This window comes from Felis catus, chromosome E2 (genome assembly GCF_018350175.1).
Source record: "Felis catus isolate Fca126 chromosome E2, F.catus_Fca126_mat1.0, whole genome shotgun sequence".
NCBI lineage: Eukaryota > Metazoa > Chordata > Mammalia > Carnivora > Felidae > Felis > Felis catus.
This window is the reverse complement of record NC_058382.1, coordinates 48,923,347-48,939,872: the sequence shown is the minus strand read 5'-3', so window position 1 is coordinate 48,939,872 and position 16,526 is coordinate 48,923,347. Positions and strand designations below refer to the sequence as shown.

The window sequence follows — 16,526 nt, the reverse complement described above, 5'->3', positions numbered from 1 at the left end:
GCCGTTTCAGTTGAGGGGCTACCTGTTGTGGGTTCCCCACGGCTTGGCCTCCACGTTGCCTGCTCCAGCCGGCAGCCTCCTGCCAACTCACTGGCTCCGAGGGCCTTCCAACAAACTCCTTTTGCCCACGCTGGCCAGAGTTGATTCCTGCTCTTTGCAGTCAACATATATGACACACCTGTGATCATGCTTTGGTCAGTGACGACCCCCCTAATGTGCAATGACTCTCAGTTCTAACGATGAAAAAACTGAATCAGCTACCATTTTGGTGTTTTTTTTTTTTAATTTTTTAAATGTTTATTTATTGTTGACAGAAAGAGACAGACAGCATGAGCAGGGGAGGGGCAGAAAGAGACAGAGACACAGAATCCAAGTAGGCTGTAGGCTCTGAGCTGTCAGCACAGAGCCCAATGTAGGGCTCGAACCCACTGTGAGATCTCACAAACTGTGAGATCATTACCTGAGCCCAAGTTGGATGCTTAACTGACTGAGCCACCCAGGCATGCCTCAGCTATCTTTTAAAAAGGCACTACCAGAGGATCATTTAAATATTTTCCTCATCTCTTTTGAAACCATCAGATAAATATGTCCTTCCCTGACATGACAAGAATGTCCATCTAAGTTTGGAGAACTGAAATTTCAGAGAATGGCTTTTAAAAACTATAGCTAGGGGAGCCTCAGTGGCTCCATCAGTTAAGCATCCGACTTTGGCTCAGGTCATGAGCAGAGCCTGCTTCGGATCCTCTGTCCCCCTCTCCTACCCCCCCTCCCCGCCCTGCTCATACTTTGTCTTTCAAAAATAAACATTAAAAAAAATTTTTTTTAATAAAAAATAAAAACTGTAGCTACACCAGACCAGTGCAGTGATCCTGGCCAGTAATTCACTGGCTCATCACACTCTGAATCTCACTGCAAAGGGTTCAGCAGTCACTTCCTACTTACTACCAAAGATCCCACATGGGAGGAGAGTGTCACTGTATACAAAACTACATAACACAGCGCATTTCACACATGATGTCAAATTGTGCTCATCCCAACAGAACCACCAATGATAACAACATATCACCTGTTAACAAGATTAATGGTCTGTTGTTTTCCCACAGAGGACTTTTAAAGTTTGGTCTAGAGCTTTCTGACACAAAATTTCCTGTCACAGGTGTGAAGCCATAAAATAGAACTCTTACATTCAATAAGAACAAAGTACACATCTAATATTAAAAGACGAGTTAGAAAAGAAATATAAATAGCCAATAAACCCACAAAATAATGTTTAAAAGAAAGAGATGCAAATTAGGATCTGATAACTTCTTCCATCTCTCAGATTAGCAAAAAGAATAATACCCAATGTTGGGCGCCTAGCTGGCTCAGCGGGTAGAGCCGGCAACTCTTGATCTCGGGGTCATGAGTTGGAGCCCCATGTTAGGCACAGAGATTACTTGAGAAAAAAATAATATAAAAAATAATACCCAGCGTTGAAAGACTAAAAAGATATAACTGCTCTCAAACACTTATGGTGAGAGGGTGGCCCTTTCAGAGGATGATCTGGCAATACCTAGCAGAGTTTAAAATACACACACTCTTTGCTCAAATTATCCACCTTTTAGAAATCTATCCATTAGAAATAACAAGAGAAAACAAAGATATACCGACAAGGATCTTTACTGCATCATTATTTAGAACCAAAAAAAAAAAAAAAAAGAGGAAACTATGGGGTGCCTGGGTGTCTCAGTCGGTAAGTGTCTCACTTCGGCTCAGGTCATGATCTTGCAGTTCGTGGGTTCGAGCCCTGGATTGGGCTCTGGGCTGACAGCTCAGAGCCTGGAGTCTGCTTTGGATTCTGTGTCCCCCCTCCTTTCTGCTTCTTCCCCACTCATGCTCTATTTCTATCTCAAAATAAACATTAAAAAAAAGAGTAAAAAAAGAAGATGAAACGATAAACGTCAGGTAATGGGAAAATGGATAAACAAACCAACACATACTATGGCACATTCCTCTGCAGGTATAAACAAAGACGACAAGTTATTTATATGAGCTGATTTGAAGAGCACTCAATAAAACAGGTTCATTTAACTATTACTTTTTTTAACGTTTTTATTTTTTTAATTTTTGAGACAGAGAGAGACAGAGCATGAACGGGGGAGGATCAGAGAGAGAAAGAGACACAGAATCTGAAATAGGCTCCAGGCTCTGAGCAGTCAGCACAGAGCCCGACGCGGGGTTCGAACTCACGGACCGCGAGATCATGACCTGAGCCGAAGTCAGACGCTTAACTGACTGAGCCACCCAGGCGCCCCTCATTTAACTATTATTAAGAATGTTTCTGGGGGCGCCGGGGTGGCTCAATCAGTCAAGCTCTGACTTTGGCTCAGGTCATGATCTCACGGTTCGTGAGTTCAAAACCCGCGTCGGGCTCTGTGCTGACAGCTTAGAGCCCGGAGCCGCTTTGGATTCTGTGTCTCTCTCTCTCTCTGCAGCCCCCCCCCCCCCCCGCTTGTACTCTGTCTCTCAAAAATTAATAAATGTTTAAAAATATATTTAAAAATATTTCTGTATTTGAGGAACAAGAAAGTAACACAGAGTGGAGAAATAATCCCCAATAAAAAGATGGGACAAAGAGCATATGATAAACTGTTAAATAAACAGCACCGACAAAGGTAAGGCAAAATTTGAAGAAAAAAGATCCGCGTGGGCTACATGGTCTGGAACAGGCACTGCATGAAGTACTGATGTGTCAGAATATTTAAGTAGGGAACATACCCCTCACGTAAATGAACTATTTTCAGAAGATTAGCATGTAGTATCCTAATCGTGAAGTCCAGGTTGTACACAGGTCACTCGTCTTCATTTAATGTCTTAAAACCAGCCCAGCGACTGGCAGCGATCCAAGTAGCACACACCTGCGCATTCTGCCGGGTAACAGAATTTTCCATCGGGGTACCCCAAGTCACCTTTTACTGCACCACCGCTAAACTGCACTGGGGGTGACGGATTGACTGATCCCCGGACTCTCCCTTGCCTGACTTCCGTGCTGTCCCACAAGCATCAAGGGGATACAGGACCTAATAAGGGTTTTGAGGGGACCCAAAACTCAACTGAAATTGTTTTACCTTACGGAAAAGAGGCCTAGGACCTGATTCCTCTAGCACCCAACCAGCTGAGCACCACAAGGCCCGGCAAAGCACGAGGAACTGAACCGGTGGACCGGAAGTCAGCAGTTCTGGCGCTGGGCCCATTACACGGACCCTCTGCTGACTCAATCCCTGGTAGATACCCGATTCAAGTACCGGCTGCCATCAAGTTGAATCCAACCCAGAGGGACTCTTCCCGCCTGTCCTGCACGTATCCCGCATCTTCCCTAACAGAAGCCAGAGACGGTGCAGCGGCAGGCACCAAGCACATTTACCATCTTCACTCGCGGGTCCTCGCCTCTCAAAAGCAAGCCTGGCTGAGAGCGAGGACACCACGGGAGTCGGGCTCATCTACCGGGCAGGGACCAGGGCGAGGTGGCTGAGGCGCCCGCTCTCAGCACTGGGCCAGCGCAGGGCCGGCCGGGGAACCCTGCTCACGTGCCCAAGCACGTACAGCCTCTTCCTGCCTGCCTGTAGCTCCTCTCCTGGCATCTCCCCTTCTCCACTGCCACATCAACCCAATCCTGTTACAGGACGCTCATCTTAACCCACAATTGACAAACAAGGTCACACTTCACCAGAGTGCGAGTTATATGAAAGGGAAAGCTAGAAAACCGTAGTCTGTCGTCAGAATCTCTGATGATTATGATCTCACCTTCCCCAGTGAAAACTGTGTCATACGCCACCTAATTTCCAGTTGGCCGGCAAAGTGAGCCCCAGGCCGTGCGTACCCCGTGACCACATGGCAGAGCCACCTCAGCTGGCACACAGATCGCGCTACCGTCCTGGTCAGGAGGGGTCTTGACTTCCCTGTGATTTGAATCACGCAGGTGTTCTGAAGAGCAGCCCTGAGCTACACGAGCGACTAGGCCCAGCTACTCGCTTAGGACAATTCCCGCCGCCACCAAACAGTTTCACCAGCTACGACACAGGCTCAACCCTGGGCTTCTGGCTAGTCCATCACCTCGCGACAAGCTGACAGACCTGCTTCCTACTTGTTTTCATATGGGACCGCCCCATAGCCTGGTCTCCCCGTCCTACTTGCTCCGGTCGTATTCGGCTCACGATTCCCCGGGTTCTTTTCCCTTGGTGACGCACACAAGGGGTAACGTACGCTTAAGCTTTACAGTCACAAATATCCTTAAGCGCGACTGGTGAAATTCAGTGGCTCAGACTATGATTTCACTGTCAAGCACCAAAACTTAAGCACTTCCTTCTCTTCCTCCTTCAGGAGCCAGATGTGGCCACCTAATATATACTTCAGAGGGTGAAATAGGAAATGGCACGGGAAAACCTTCACATCATAGGAATTCTGGCATCTGGATAGGATCCGAGATAATGACCGAATCCCCTCGACAGATAAGGAAACGGGAGACAGCTCAACACGCTCACACACTGGCCCGAGGTAAGACCAGGACGAGTGCAGAGCTCGGACTGAAACTCAAGCCTCAACTAAAGTCCCCAGGCAGGCTTGGTGTCGGACCGCATGTGGTACCGAGTGAAAGAGTCCGGGCCACAGGCAGACCAGTAAATGGCAGAGTACCTGCTTACCTGTTTGGATCCCTGTTTCTTGCTCTAACTGCTGGTAGAGTTTGTTGGAATAGTCTGCCATCTTCTGCTCGATGGTCAAGTGCCTGGCGGTGCTCAGGATGCCGGCACAGAACCTCGTAGAGCCAGCGGCCAGCCTGCGGGATGGATCCAAAATGCTCTTAGGTAGACTCGCATATCTGTGAATGCAACTAGTTCAAAGACCCTCATTACTGGCACCGACCGTAATATCAAAAGACGGAAACCTAAATATCCCGACAGGAGAGGGATCTCAAATGTTGGCGTTCACCTACACGACGGGACGCCGCGCAGCCATAAAAAAGGCACGAGAATGCTCTTCTGCAACAATATGGGAATCCGAATGAAAACAGCATGGGAGGAGCACTACTTAATATGCCACTAACTTGTACAAAAAAAGAGAAAAAAATAGCAAGTGAAGACCCACGTACACACGTACACACTGACCAACACGTTTGCTCATATACACGGGGGGTGTCTGCAACGACACACTAGGAACTTAATTTGCCTCCAGCGAGGGAAACTTCAGCTAGAAGTCAGGGATGAGAAGCAGACTTTCCCTGCACACTCTTTTACAGTTTTTAATTCTGAATCGTATAAATGCATTGCCTATTCGGAGAGAATTACAACAGACTTGTTAAACGTCATTCAATTTCTGGTAGGCAATAGAACAAAAAAGGACTTTAAGGGAAAGTGAGACAACTTGTACCAAGTACGAACCTTAGTCAGTAATAAGGTATCCATACTGATTCATCATATTTAACGGTAACCCCAACCTGAGATGTCAGTCCCAGGTGCACACAGGCGTGAGGCACACGGGAACTCGGTACAACCTTTGCATTTGTTCTGTAAATCTAGCACGGCTCTAAAATAAGTTAATTCAGTGGGGGGAAAGAAAGGAACAGAAAGAAGACAGATGCAGCCAATTTCATTTCCGCCCATAGAGGGAGCTCCAGAGCCACGGGGTCTATGTTGCCATTTGACGGCCCCTACCCGGAGAACAAGATGGTAAGATGTGCCTGGACCCTGAAATAAAACGCAGCCTCTTCGGATACTCGGCTCCGCGGCATCTGCCACCTCTCTCAGAGCCCAAAAACACGGGTATCGCACATCGCAAAACCATGGACAGGAGATTTCGCCTTTCCGTGACTGTTCTCATGCTACCTAGCGACAGGTTAGCCACTGCCGGGACAGGTTACCGGGAGCAGAGGGGGTGAGGGAAGCCCACGCAGTTGGTGCAACATGGCCCCAAGCTGGGTCCCGTCTGGTCCTTACCTGCCCTGCTCCAAAAGGACAATATCCTTCCAGCCCATCTTGGAGAGGTGATAGGCCACGGATGTGCCCATGATTCCACCGCCACAGATGACCACGTGTGCCTGGGCAGGCAGGGCGACAGAATGCGCCTCGGCAGCTGGCGCACCGCTTCTCCCCGACGACCAGTTCTGCCATCCTCGGCCGGTCCTTTGTCTCCGGGCCACCGACAGCAACCGGGAAAACATCACGTCTGCCAGTCAGCAGCTCGGAGATGTGCTCCCACTCGGCCAAAGAGGAGATTCTCCCCAATTCAAACTAGACAGAGAAAGCAAACAGATTTCATTCCACTGTACTCAGTGCGCCGGGTTAGTGACAAAAGAAAAGGAGGCAACAGAGAATGATAATCATCATGCCTCATCCAGACAGAGGCACAAGCACATGCAAAGGCCCTGAGGGGAGGCACACCTGAAGGAGTCCGAGCACAGAAGGGAGGCCAGCGTGCCCACAGCTCGACGGCAAGGCACAGTCGGCCAGAGACGAGGCTGGAGAGGCAGGCAGAAAGCAGTGACACAAGCGCTTGGATGCCTCACGAGGAGCTGGGATTTTACTCCAAGTGCAAAGGAAAATACTAAAGCAGGGAATGAAATGATCTGATACGCTTTTCCTAAGATCGGCCTGGCTCCACAGTGGGGAGTGGACTGGAGGAAAGGCAGGGCTAGGAAGCTACCGCAGGAGTCCAAGAGGGAGGGCACGGTGGCTCACACAAGGATGGTGGCGGTGGAGTCAGAGCCATGACTGGATTGTCGTGGATGGTGAAATGACAGTACTTAACTTGCCAACAAACCGGATGTTAAGATGGGGAGCGGGAGAAAGACGGACGATGGCAAAGTTTCCAGGTTAAGCGACGACGGGTGCCACTTCCTAAGGTGTGAAGGACTAGGGATGCGGAGGGAGGCGGGAGGGAGAGGGAGGCAGGAAGGAGAGGGAGAGGGAGGCGGTGAGGGCGCGTGCGCGCATACCGAGGTGTCCAGGGCGAGACACCTAGCAGGCATCCACGTGGAAGTGCCAAGCAGCTACATAACCAGGCCTGAAGCCTGGGGAAGACGTGGGGTATCCGGAGACCCGGCAGTCTGAGGAACAACTCTGAGGCTCCCCAGCAGGCACAGCTTGGCAAGAGAAAGAAAGTACTGGACGGGGGACTGCGTGCCGGGGCAGACTCACAGAGCGTCCAAACGGCTGAGCGGCGGAAAGGGAACCGGGCAGAGGTGTCACAGAAGCCGAGAGAGGAGATGGTTCGCTACAGAGGGTGGCCAGGGATGGAGCAAGACGGCCAGGTGCCTGCTGGGACTTGACGACACAGAGGTCCTTGGTGTCCTCAAAGAGGACATTCCCAGGGGAGTGCCAGGGACGAAGTACGGCCTAGAGCAAGCTCAAGAGCAAGGAGATGAGGGAGTGTGCACAGCTTCCTCACGTGCTGCCCGGAAGGGAGCAGAAACCCCAGACAGGAGGAGAGAATGGGGGTGGAGCAAGGCTATTTGTCTATAAAGGTGGGAGCCACGGAGACTGTTTCAGGGCTGGCGAGAAGGGCCAGGAAGAGGGAAAGAGGTGGGGGAGGAAGGAGAGGCGGTGACAAAGAATGAGGTCCTGGAAAGAAAGGGAGGGAGAAGAGAAGGAGAAGAGAAGGAGAAGAGAAGGAGAAGAGAAGGAGGAGGAGGAGGAGGAGGAGGAGGAGGAGGAGGAGGAGGAGGAGGAGGAGGAGGAGGAGAGAGAAAACAAACCCAAAGCCGCAGTGAGGGACGGCGTGCCCCACGTCTGCACAGGCCACAGACTGGAGACACCAGGTCCCACGGCCCCTTCCTGAAAGCAGGGGAGGACCGGTCATGGCAGGCTTATGACGAACCACGGGAGTCACAGGCTGCGACCAAGCGCATGTCCCTCTGAGATGACTAACACCATGAGGTAGACTAGGGAGCGGACAGGTTCAGGCCACCAGGGAGAATTACTCTAAGGGCATAAGAGACTGTTCAATTTTTAAGAAACTGCAGACAGCCCTGTGGGCGAAGGCACGGTCTCCGAGTGTGGGGAGACGGCGACACTTCAGAGGAGAGCCCTGGCAGCCCGTGCGCCCACCAGCACGCCGCTACCAGCCCGGGACCCACGGAGGGCCCCCGACGGCCCAGGTCGTCCAAGGCCAAGGTGTGGGTGCCCATCCATCAGACAGGATCTCAGAACTGAGACCGAGCAGGCCTCCACTGCGTCCCAAGGAAATCCCATCCAACCAGGGCTGATTACTTTGGCCACCTTGTGGTGACCTCCAGGCCTCACCTCCTTGGTCCCCGCCAAACCGTCTCAAGACAGAAGCTTCTCCACAGCCAGACTTCCCACAATCTCATCTCCATATGACTGATTTCTCTCTCTCTTTCTTTCTTTCTCTCTCTCTCTCTCTGTCTGCTGTCCTCCGCTCCAAACCTCTCCACCGTGTCCTCCAGAACATCCTTTCCAAACTGGAACACCCAGCCCTTCACCTAGCTTCTCTCCACCTCTGCTTCAACAGAGACACAGCTCTACTGAGGGAAACGCCACTGCCACGTGGCCAGCCCGTCCCACTGACCTTGCCATCAGGAGGGGGGGGAGGCGGGCACCCTTCTCCCTTCAGAACCATTACCACTTGGTCATGCTTGAAAAGACCCTGTTCCCTCATGGCTCACACTAGCAGGCACCCCGTAGCGAGCCCCGGGCCACTGCGTGTTCAGCCACAGGCAGATGTCTGTCTACATTCAGGTTCTGAACCCACAACACTGCTCCTCTCCCAACCTGGGACCCCACCTCCTTCCTTCCTTCCAAACACAAAACCTGTCTCCTCAACCCCTGAAACTCCACCTGCATCTACGACCACCTCTTCCTTCAACCTCGTAGGGTCAAAAGTTGATCCCTCCCCACGTGCCCTGGATCCCTCTCTCTCCTTCCTTCCCTTGACTCGGCTCCATCAACTGTCCCCTTCCACGTACCTTCAGTGTCCCCTCCAATCCTCAGCATTTTAATATGCTCAAGTCCCTCCCAACTGACTTAAGAAATACAAGAAAGGCTCCGTACCAGTCTTCCAATGGTGATTTTTAATTTTACAAATTCTGAATTATAAAAATTGTGGTCTTTGTAAACCACACAAACGTAGAAGGAAATTAAGATCTCCCATCATGCAAAATACTCAATTCCAGGGCTGATGAAATTTCCCCAGACTTATTTATCTTGCAGCACGTGCTCCCCTGACACCCACCTGTGTGCCACCACCTGTCTTAAAGTCCTTTTTGTTACACCTCGGTGATTGCACAGTCTGCCGGCGGGCTACACCAAAATTTACTATGACGTCACAACCTGTCTTTTTCACTTGACAAGAAGGGCTTCCTATGGTATCTGTCACTTTCCCCCCTTTCCACCGTCCCGAACCCAAGCGGTTAAGCTCCCGTCCCGCAGGCCGGAATACTGCTCTCACCAAGAATGCCACTGTTGCCACCTTCCAGGGACACCGGGCCCATCTCACTCACCCTCTCCACGGCACTGAACACCGCCGATCGCTCCCGCTACTCACGCACTCTGTCCCTGTTTTATTTTGACACCGACTACCCCGGTCACACCTACACCGCCTTCCCTCCCCCGCCCATCCTTCTGTGTTGCTGTCCCTCAGGGTGTCTGGGACCAGCTTCTCCTCTCAGTCTGCCACCCTCCAGGGTCATTTCACGCGTACCAAGACTGACGCCTAAGCCCACAACAGCCCCGAGCTTTACATCTGCACCTCGAGCTGAACAATGGCCATGTCCACTTGGGTTCCCGTGGGTCACGCCGAGCACATCCAGAAGGGAAACCCACCTGCCTCAATCTCCAAATCTGCTCCACTTCTGTGTCCCGCAGTGACACCATACACAAGAATCCCGGGTGTCACCTCCTCTCTCACCTCCCTCTCTCTCACCTCCTCTATGCGGCCAACCGTCATGGACTAACAATTCCACAGGCGACATTTCCCTCAGACCATCGACCTCTCCCCCTCCTCACTGCCATTACCTGAGTACAGACCGCCCTCCCCGCTCAGATGAAGGCAGAAGCTTCCCGACAGGGCTTCCGCACACCATTCTCCCCACCCCCCCTCAATCCTTCCGAGGAGGGGCGTGGAGGGAGGCTTCTCAAAGGAAACCCTTGTTCACACCCCTCTTCAAAACTCTGCAATGGCTTTCTGACGCCCTGAGGAAAAAAGCATTGTCCTGAACAGGAAGTGTGCGAGATCCTTCATCATCAGGCTCATTCCTGACCTCTGGTCTCTTTCTCTCCTCTCCAGCCAGACGGACATACTGATAATTCCTCCAACAGGACAGGCATTGAGTCTCTCTGAAACCCCCAGGATCGGGGCACACTGTTCCTTCGAACCACACGGCATAGTTCCTGCCCCCTTGCCCCCCAAACATGGATAATCCCCTCAGCTCTCACCCTGTTTCACAGCTTATCAGACCCCCTCTCCCCCAATACCGCCTCAGGTGACTCTTCCGTGTTCTCCCACAGCACCCTGCACTTCTCCAGCACAGAGCCTCCCACACTGTCACAGCCTGTTTGCCAATCAGGGAAACGGCACAGCGACCCCGCTGGAAATGCAGGCTTTGGGGGCAGACAGGTACGGGTCTGAAAATCTCCCCCACCTCTCATCAGCTCTATGGCTTTGAGCAAGTCATTCCATCTCTGTGCTCCAGGCTCCTCATCCACAAGGTGAGCTACGAACACCTGCCTCGCCGGGTTGCCACAAAGACTACAGGAATACAGACAATACAGGAAAAGCATGGTAACTGGCACCCGAGAAGCACTCAGTAAGCGCTAGTTTTTAGTCTCCTCTTACAATGGAGCTCTCTGGGAGCTGAGACCAGTTACCACTTCAACGTGATTCTGCCGGCATTCAGGGTAGGCACCTAGGAAATATAATCAACGGAGGAATGAGAATGTACAATAAACGAGATGGGAAAAAATTCAGTGAGGACTCTGAGATCTTGAGGCTAGGCTCCAAGATTTCAGGGGATATCTAAATCACATAGAGTAATTTTTTAAAATTGTTTTCAGGGTTTTTTTTTGTTTTTCAGAGAGAGAAAGGGAGCCAGCAGGAGCCGGGGAGGGGCCACAGAGGGAGAGAGAGTATCTTAAGCAGGCTCCACGCTGAGCATGAAGCCCGATCTGGGGCTCATCCCATGACTCTGGGATCCTGACTTGAGCCAAATCCAAGAGTGGGACACTCAACCAACTGAGCCACCCAGGCCGGTAGAGAAGAATCTGAAGATGTCAGAGACAAAGAAATAAAAGGTGGAGCCGGGTTTAAAATAAGTTATATTTAAAAACAAAAAACAAAAAACTAAGATGGCCCTATAATATTCTCTCCCTCTAGGAAGAATCGCTAAGGCAACCTCAATATCGGGACTGGTTATGCTCACACCTGCTTACGACAAGAAGAGCAAGGGACAGCTCCAAGTCCCTCTGGGTTGTTCCCCTGTATGGTCCCAGCGTGTGTACAAATGGGCCGCTGGTCACAAGGAAGCCTAGTGAGTGGAGCTCGACCGACACACTTCCCACTCTTGCTTCAGCAGAAGGGCCACCTGGGACATTTCCTTCAAACAGACAAAAACCCCAACACTATCCCAGGCTCTTTCTCTGGAGAGGCTGGTCCCGGGGGTGTATCTGTCAAAACGTGCCACCAGGTGATCAGGCAAGTTTAAGAAATTAATACATATCCCTAGCGCTGGAAAAGTGTGCCCCGTGGCCCGGCACCGGCACCCCTCCCCTCCTCCCCTGCCCCCCCCCCCCCCCCTCCCCCGGCCGCATGCCCGGACGTCACGCTTACAGAGATTCCCGAATCTAATGTGAATGTCCTTCACAGGGGTCCCGAGTGACCAAACATCACGAAGACCGTTCACCACCCTGGCCTACACTTTTCCCGGTAACTCGGCTTGCCGCACTCTGCGGCAGGCGTACAAGTTAGCGAAGCAGAGGCGGACCGCACGTCTCCAGGCGGGAAAACGATTGCACCTGCAGAGGGAGAAGGGCGGGCGAGACCAGCCAAACCCGCGCCAGGCGCTGTGTAAGCCCGAGGCGGGGGGCCCGAAGCGAGGGCACCCCGGCCGCTCTGGACATCGGGCTGAGGAGCGCAGGCCCGGGGGCAGCCGTGCACGGGGCCCCAAGGCCCGGACCCCGGACCCCTTCGGCCGGACGCCGCACAGCCGCAGACCGACTGAGAGAGACGAGGCAGACCCACTCCCGCCCCGGGCCGCCGGAGTCCCCAGCGACCCGGCAGGAGCGACAGGAAACGAGGGGCGGCCGCGACCACCCCCGAGGAAGACCAAAGCGAAAAGGGGGGCGCTGAGACCCGCGCGGAGGGGAGGCCAGAGCGGCCCCGCCGCCGTCTCCTTACCTCACGGGCCGCCGCGGGCTCCGCCGTCAGCAGCACCCCGGCGGCAGCGGAACAGCAGCCACAACAGTTGCCGGGGGTCCCGCCGCCAGAAACGGGGCACTGGGAATGGGAAGGGGGCGGGGCGGAGGGAGTAAAAAGTTCCGGGGAAGCGGGAGACCGCGACCTTCCGCGCTTTACGGCCCCCGGCAAGGGTACGCCCGCGCGTGCCGGCACACGCGCACGCGCGCGCCGTGACGTCCCCGCGGCGGCCCCGCCCCTGCCACGTGGGGCTTGTTTGGGTCCCGCGAGGCCCCGCCCCGGGAGCTCGGCCCCCGCCCCAGTGGTCCAGGCTGCTTTCTGAAGTGTGCAAGTGGAGCGGGGACGCTGCGGTGGGTCGCCGGCCTTGCCGGGGTGTCGGGAGCGCGGGGCTTCGCTCTGCCCTCCAGGCGCCCTGCCGCTTCTGTCCCCGAGCGGGTCCGCGGCTCAAAGCCACTCTAGTCCCTGGCGCAAAAGGGCGGCGTGGACCGACAGTCCCTTGTCTCTGGAAGGCGCTCGGCTCTTCCTTGGGCCAGGCTCTAGCAGAGCGTCTGAAATCCGGTCTGCGGGCCTGGCCCGACCTCAGAGGCGGGTTTAGCGACCCTGAGCTCTGGGCGGGATCTCACGCTGCACCTTCCTGGCTTGCCTGGGCCCGAGGGAAGCAGAGTCATTCACTCCGTCTTCTGAGAAGCCTCCCGTCCAGTCCTCCCTTCCTATCGCTTGGCCCTGTTTTCTTTCCCTCGTGGAACTCATCACTATCTAAAGTATGTGTTCGCTGACTGCCTTTGCCACCAGTGGCAGGCCCCGGACCCTGTCGACAGAACCTCAATCTTAGGCACGGCAGCACTTGCAGCAGCGCTTGGCGCATGGTCCAGCCAGTATTTCTTTGAATGGGGAGCGTTGTGAGGGCACGGCCGCCACTGCACGGTGGGCCACACTCTCCACTTCCCGGTCTTGGGATTGAAGCCCGTCTTGCCACACGAGCCAGTCTCGTTTCCTTATGGCCTCTGATGATGGGATTCCGCAGTGCACAAGAACCGGAGGGCTGCTGCCATTTTAGGGGGTGGCAGGAAAGCTCAGGGACCCCGGTGGCACCAGGCCGGCCCACAACCTGCACAACTGTCTACCCACTGACTCGCCAGTTGACTCACACGCTACATTGCACCGGGTTCCGGCTGCCTGAGGATGGAAACTCCGCCTCTTGCTGGTCTGACGCATAAAAGTTGAAGACATTCTGCGCTTCTGTGCAGAGAAATTCTTCAGTATTTTAGCTAATGGCTTAGAGCTTGGTGTCACCTGACTACCCAAAAGGAAGAGGAAATAGACCAACCCATCTGAGGTTGTATTCTTGAGGACGTCCCAGATGTGGCAGTTTGGGGAGAAAAACTTCACAAGTTTTCCTGATGAGTAGTTTCACCTATGCCATTTTCAGGCTTGTGAATTGGGGAGAAACCTAGTTGTCTGTACGAAACGGTGGGTGAAATGAAGTGATGGTGTGGTAAATTCCATTCCGTTTACGTGCAGTTAAGTAGTGAACACACTGTACGCATTTCTCCCTGCTTACGTCAACCATCACTATTTTTTGATGTTTATTTATTTTGAGAGAGGGAGAGAGAAGGAGAGAGAGAGAGAGGATCCCAAGCAGACTCTGCACCACCAGTGCAGAGCCGGACGCAGGACTGGGACCCACCAACGCTGAGATCATGACCTGAGCCCAAACCAAGAGTCAGAGGCTCAACCGACTGAGCCACCCAGGTGCCCCTCAACCGTCACTATTTACATCTCCACGATAAAAGGCTAAGTCCCACGGCTCCTTTATTGTCGACGTTGGTTCTTGTACTTTCTAGGCTCTCATGCCCACCAAATGCCCTATTCTTCAGGAGGACTGACTGTTTTCTCTTCTGGGCTTCTCCTACTCCACGAAACGTCAGAGTGACTTCTTGTACGATACTTCACAGAGCACACCATCCCGTGCACAATTACACGTCTTGACGGGACTTTTCACTCGTGGTATTTGGATTCACCGTTGCAAACATTCTGCCTTCTTGGTTTTCTGTCTCGCAAGGACTGAAATTACCAGGGGTGGGGAGGATAGTTTCAGCATCTGTTTCAAAAGATCCATGCCAGGATTTCCTTTGCACACCAGGAACTGGAGCTCAGAGCACCTCTCTGCTCCAAGCCCGGTTCTCGGTTCTCGGTTCTCATGCCTTACGCCAGAATGTCCCACGGTAGGTGTAGACAGGAAGGACAAAGAGAAAGTCAATCACTCGGTCTGAGGGTTCCCCTCCACCACCCACAGCCTCTCTTCCCCAGATCAAAGGCCTGGCCTGCTGGGTAGAAAGTTTCTGCGGCTTGTTTCAATCAAGGGGTTTCTAGCAGCACAGTTAACGCTTCACTCTCCGGTGTGCTCTTGGGATACAGGAAAATGCCATTGTAATTATCGTACAGCGCTGTAACTCCTTATTTACATTTTGTATTACAAAATGTACATTTTGTAAATGTGCAGTTTGCTCAGCCCCTTTCTGTGTGTGTGTGTAGTGACAGCAGGTGGTGCTGAGGACACGTGAGGCATTTTAGGGCACGGGCTCTTTCACAGGAGCTCCGGGGACTTGAGGCGCCCAGAGTGACCAGCACGTCTGCCTCCGCGGGCGCGGTATTAACATCCTACCCTGTACTTCCATCAAGCCGGAGTTTAATTAACGTGTTCTTTTCATGCGACTGGGTCTGCAAATGAATAAACAGACACGTTAATTACTCTGGCTGAGTCCACTGTGAAACGTGCTTCATGTTTGGCGACAGGGTGTTAAGTATTTGCCATAACAGAGGATAAACACGATACACAAAACCTTATCCACCTGTGTTACCAGAGCATAAAACAGGATTTGGAAACCAAGGCACAGCACACACAGGCATTCCATCACCCTCCGCGCAGTGGCGGCATGGCTAGAGACAGATAGCCTCCCTTAGTCTTCTGAAGGTTTGAGGACTCACATCTAAGTCTCTAACACGCGACAGACTGAACCAGCCAAGAAAGTGCTAAGCATGCGGTAGGCACCAGCGGTGGTGCCTCGGAATCGTCTCGGGACACGTAAAGCAACACCCTCTGAGTGAACTGGAATCAACCAGGCTGGAAGTCTGACCCGTACTTCTCGAGAGGCTTCCAGGAAGCTCTCTCTCTCGTGTCTCGAAACCGCTGGGTGCCAAGAGTTGAGCAGTCCGGAGGACAAATGGTAGCTGTGAAAGCTCTGTGGCTTCAGAAGGACTTTCGCTGGTTCCTAAGGAAGATACTTAGAGCAGGACAGGGCTCTTCTCATACCTCATCCCATTGGATCTTGTGACAATCTTAGTAGGTGAGGTTTTAGCAGACGATGTGGGCTCAGAGGTAACGTGACTTTTCCAAGATCATGCCGCTTGTGGGAAGATCTAGAGACGGAGCCGAGGTGTTCGTTCTGAATCCAGAAGCCATCTGCGCCGTAGCATAGGGCAGGTGGCCAGGAGGACGTCTGAGGCTGGGGACAGAGAGCGAGAAAAGAGCGCGCAATGTAACAGTAAGGAGCCCCACTTAGCTGTGCTCCCCGGATCTTTTCAGGCCCTGTGCCGTCTGCCAGGTGACCTTGCAGTGCGTCAAAGGGTTGGAGTATATGTGTCAGCCGTCCTGAGGACTTTTATAAAAGGTCGGCAGAGACCGCGGTGTGCAGGCCCGGAGCGAGGCCCTAAGGCAAATTACGCGCGTCCGTAGCCCTCCGGGGTGCGGCTTTTCATCAGCGATGGTGCCCTGAGCGGCCACCGTGTCTTGGAGGATCATGGGATCACACCGGAGGGGAGACTCGGGAAACAGATCTGAACCCGGCCTGACGCCCAGCCCGCCGACCCCCCGGCCCGCAAGGGCCACCCGCCACCCGCCAAACCGCAGCCCCCTGCGGGCCCGTAAGCGTGAGGCCAAGTGCTCTGTGACGCACCGGGTCCCGGGCTGGGGTGTAGCAGCCATCTCGCGGCTCGAATAGAGGGCGTCTGGCCGCGTGGCCACGCAGGAACGACGCAGTCAGGGCCTCCGTCTCCTTGAGGGACTCTTCCCTCGCCGCGAACTCGGGAGTCACCGGTCTTTTGTTCCGCTCATCTAACCAGCTTCT

At 53.4% G+C, this 16,526-nt stretch overlaps 1 protein-coding gene across 2 annotated transcripts in view; it reads right to left on the bottom strand.

Annotated features, from left to right (window-relative positions):
- Positions 1 to 12,518, bottom strand: part of PDPR (pyruvate dehydrogenase phosphatase regulatory subunit) — a 37,075-nt gene extending 24,557 nt beyond the window's left edge. For both annotated transcript variants that reach the window (XM_023245673.2, XM_023245674.2), the window contains exons 1-3: positions 12,382 to 12,518; positions 5,970 to 6,263; positions 4,680 to 4,813 (exon numbers count right to left, since the gene is read on the bottom strand). In XM_023245673.2, coding sequence (XP_023101441.2) covers positions 4,680 to 4,813; positions 5,970 to 6,193 — 358 coding nt within the window. In that variant the 5' untranslated portion in view covers positions 6,194 to 6,263; positions 12,382 to 12,518. The remainder of the gene's footprint in view (positions 1 to 4,679; positions 4,814 to 5,969; positions 6,264 to 12,381) is intronic.
- Between the last annotated feature and the right edge of the window lie 4,008 nt (positions 12,519 to 16,526).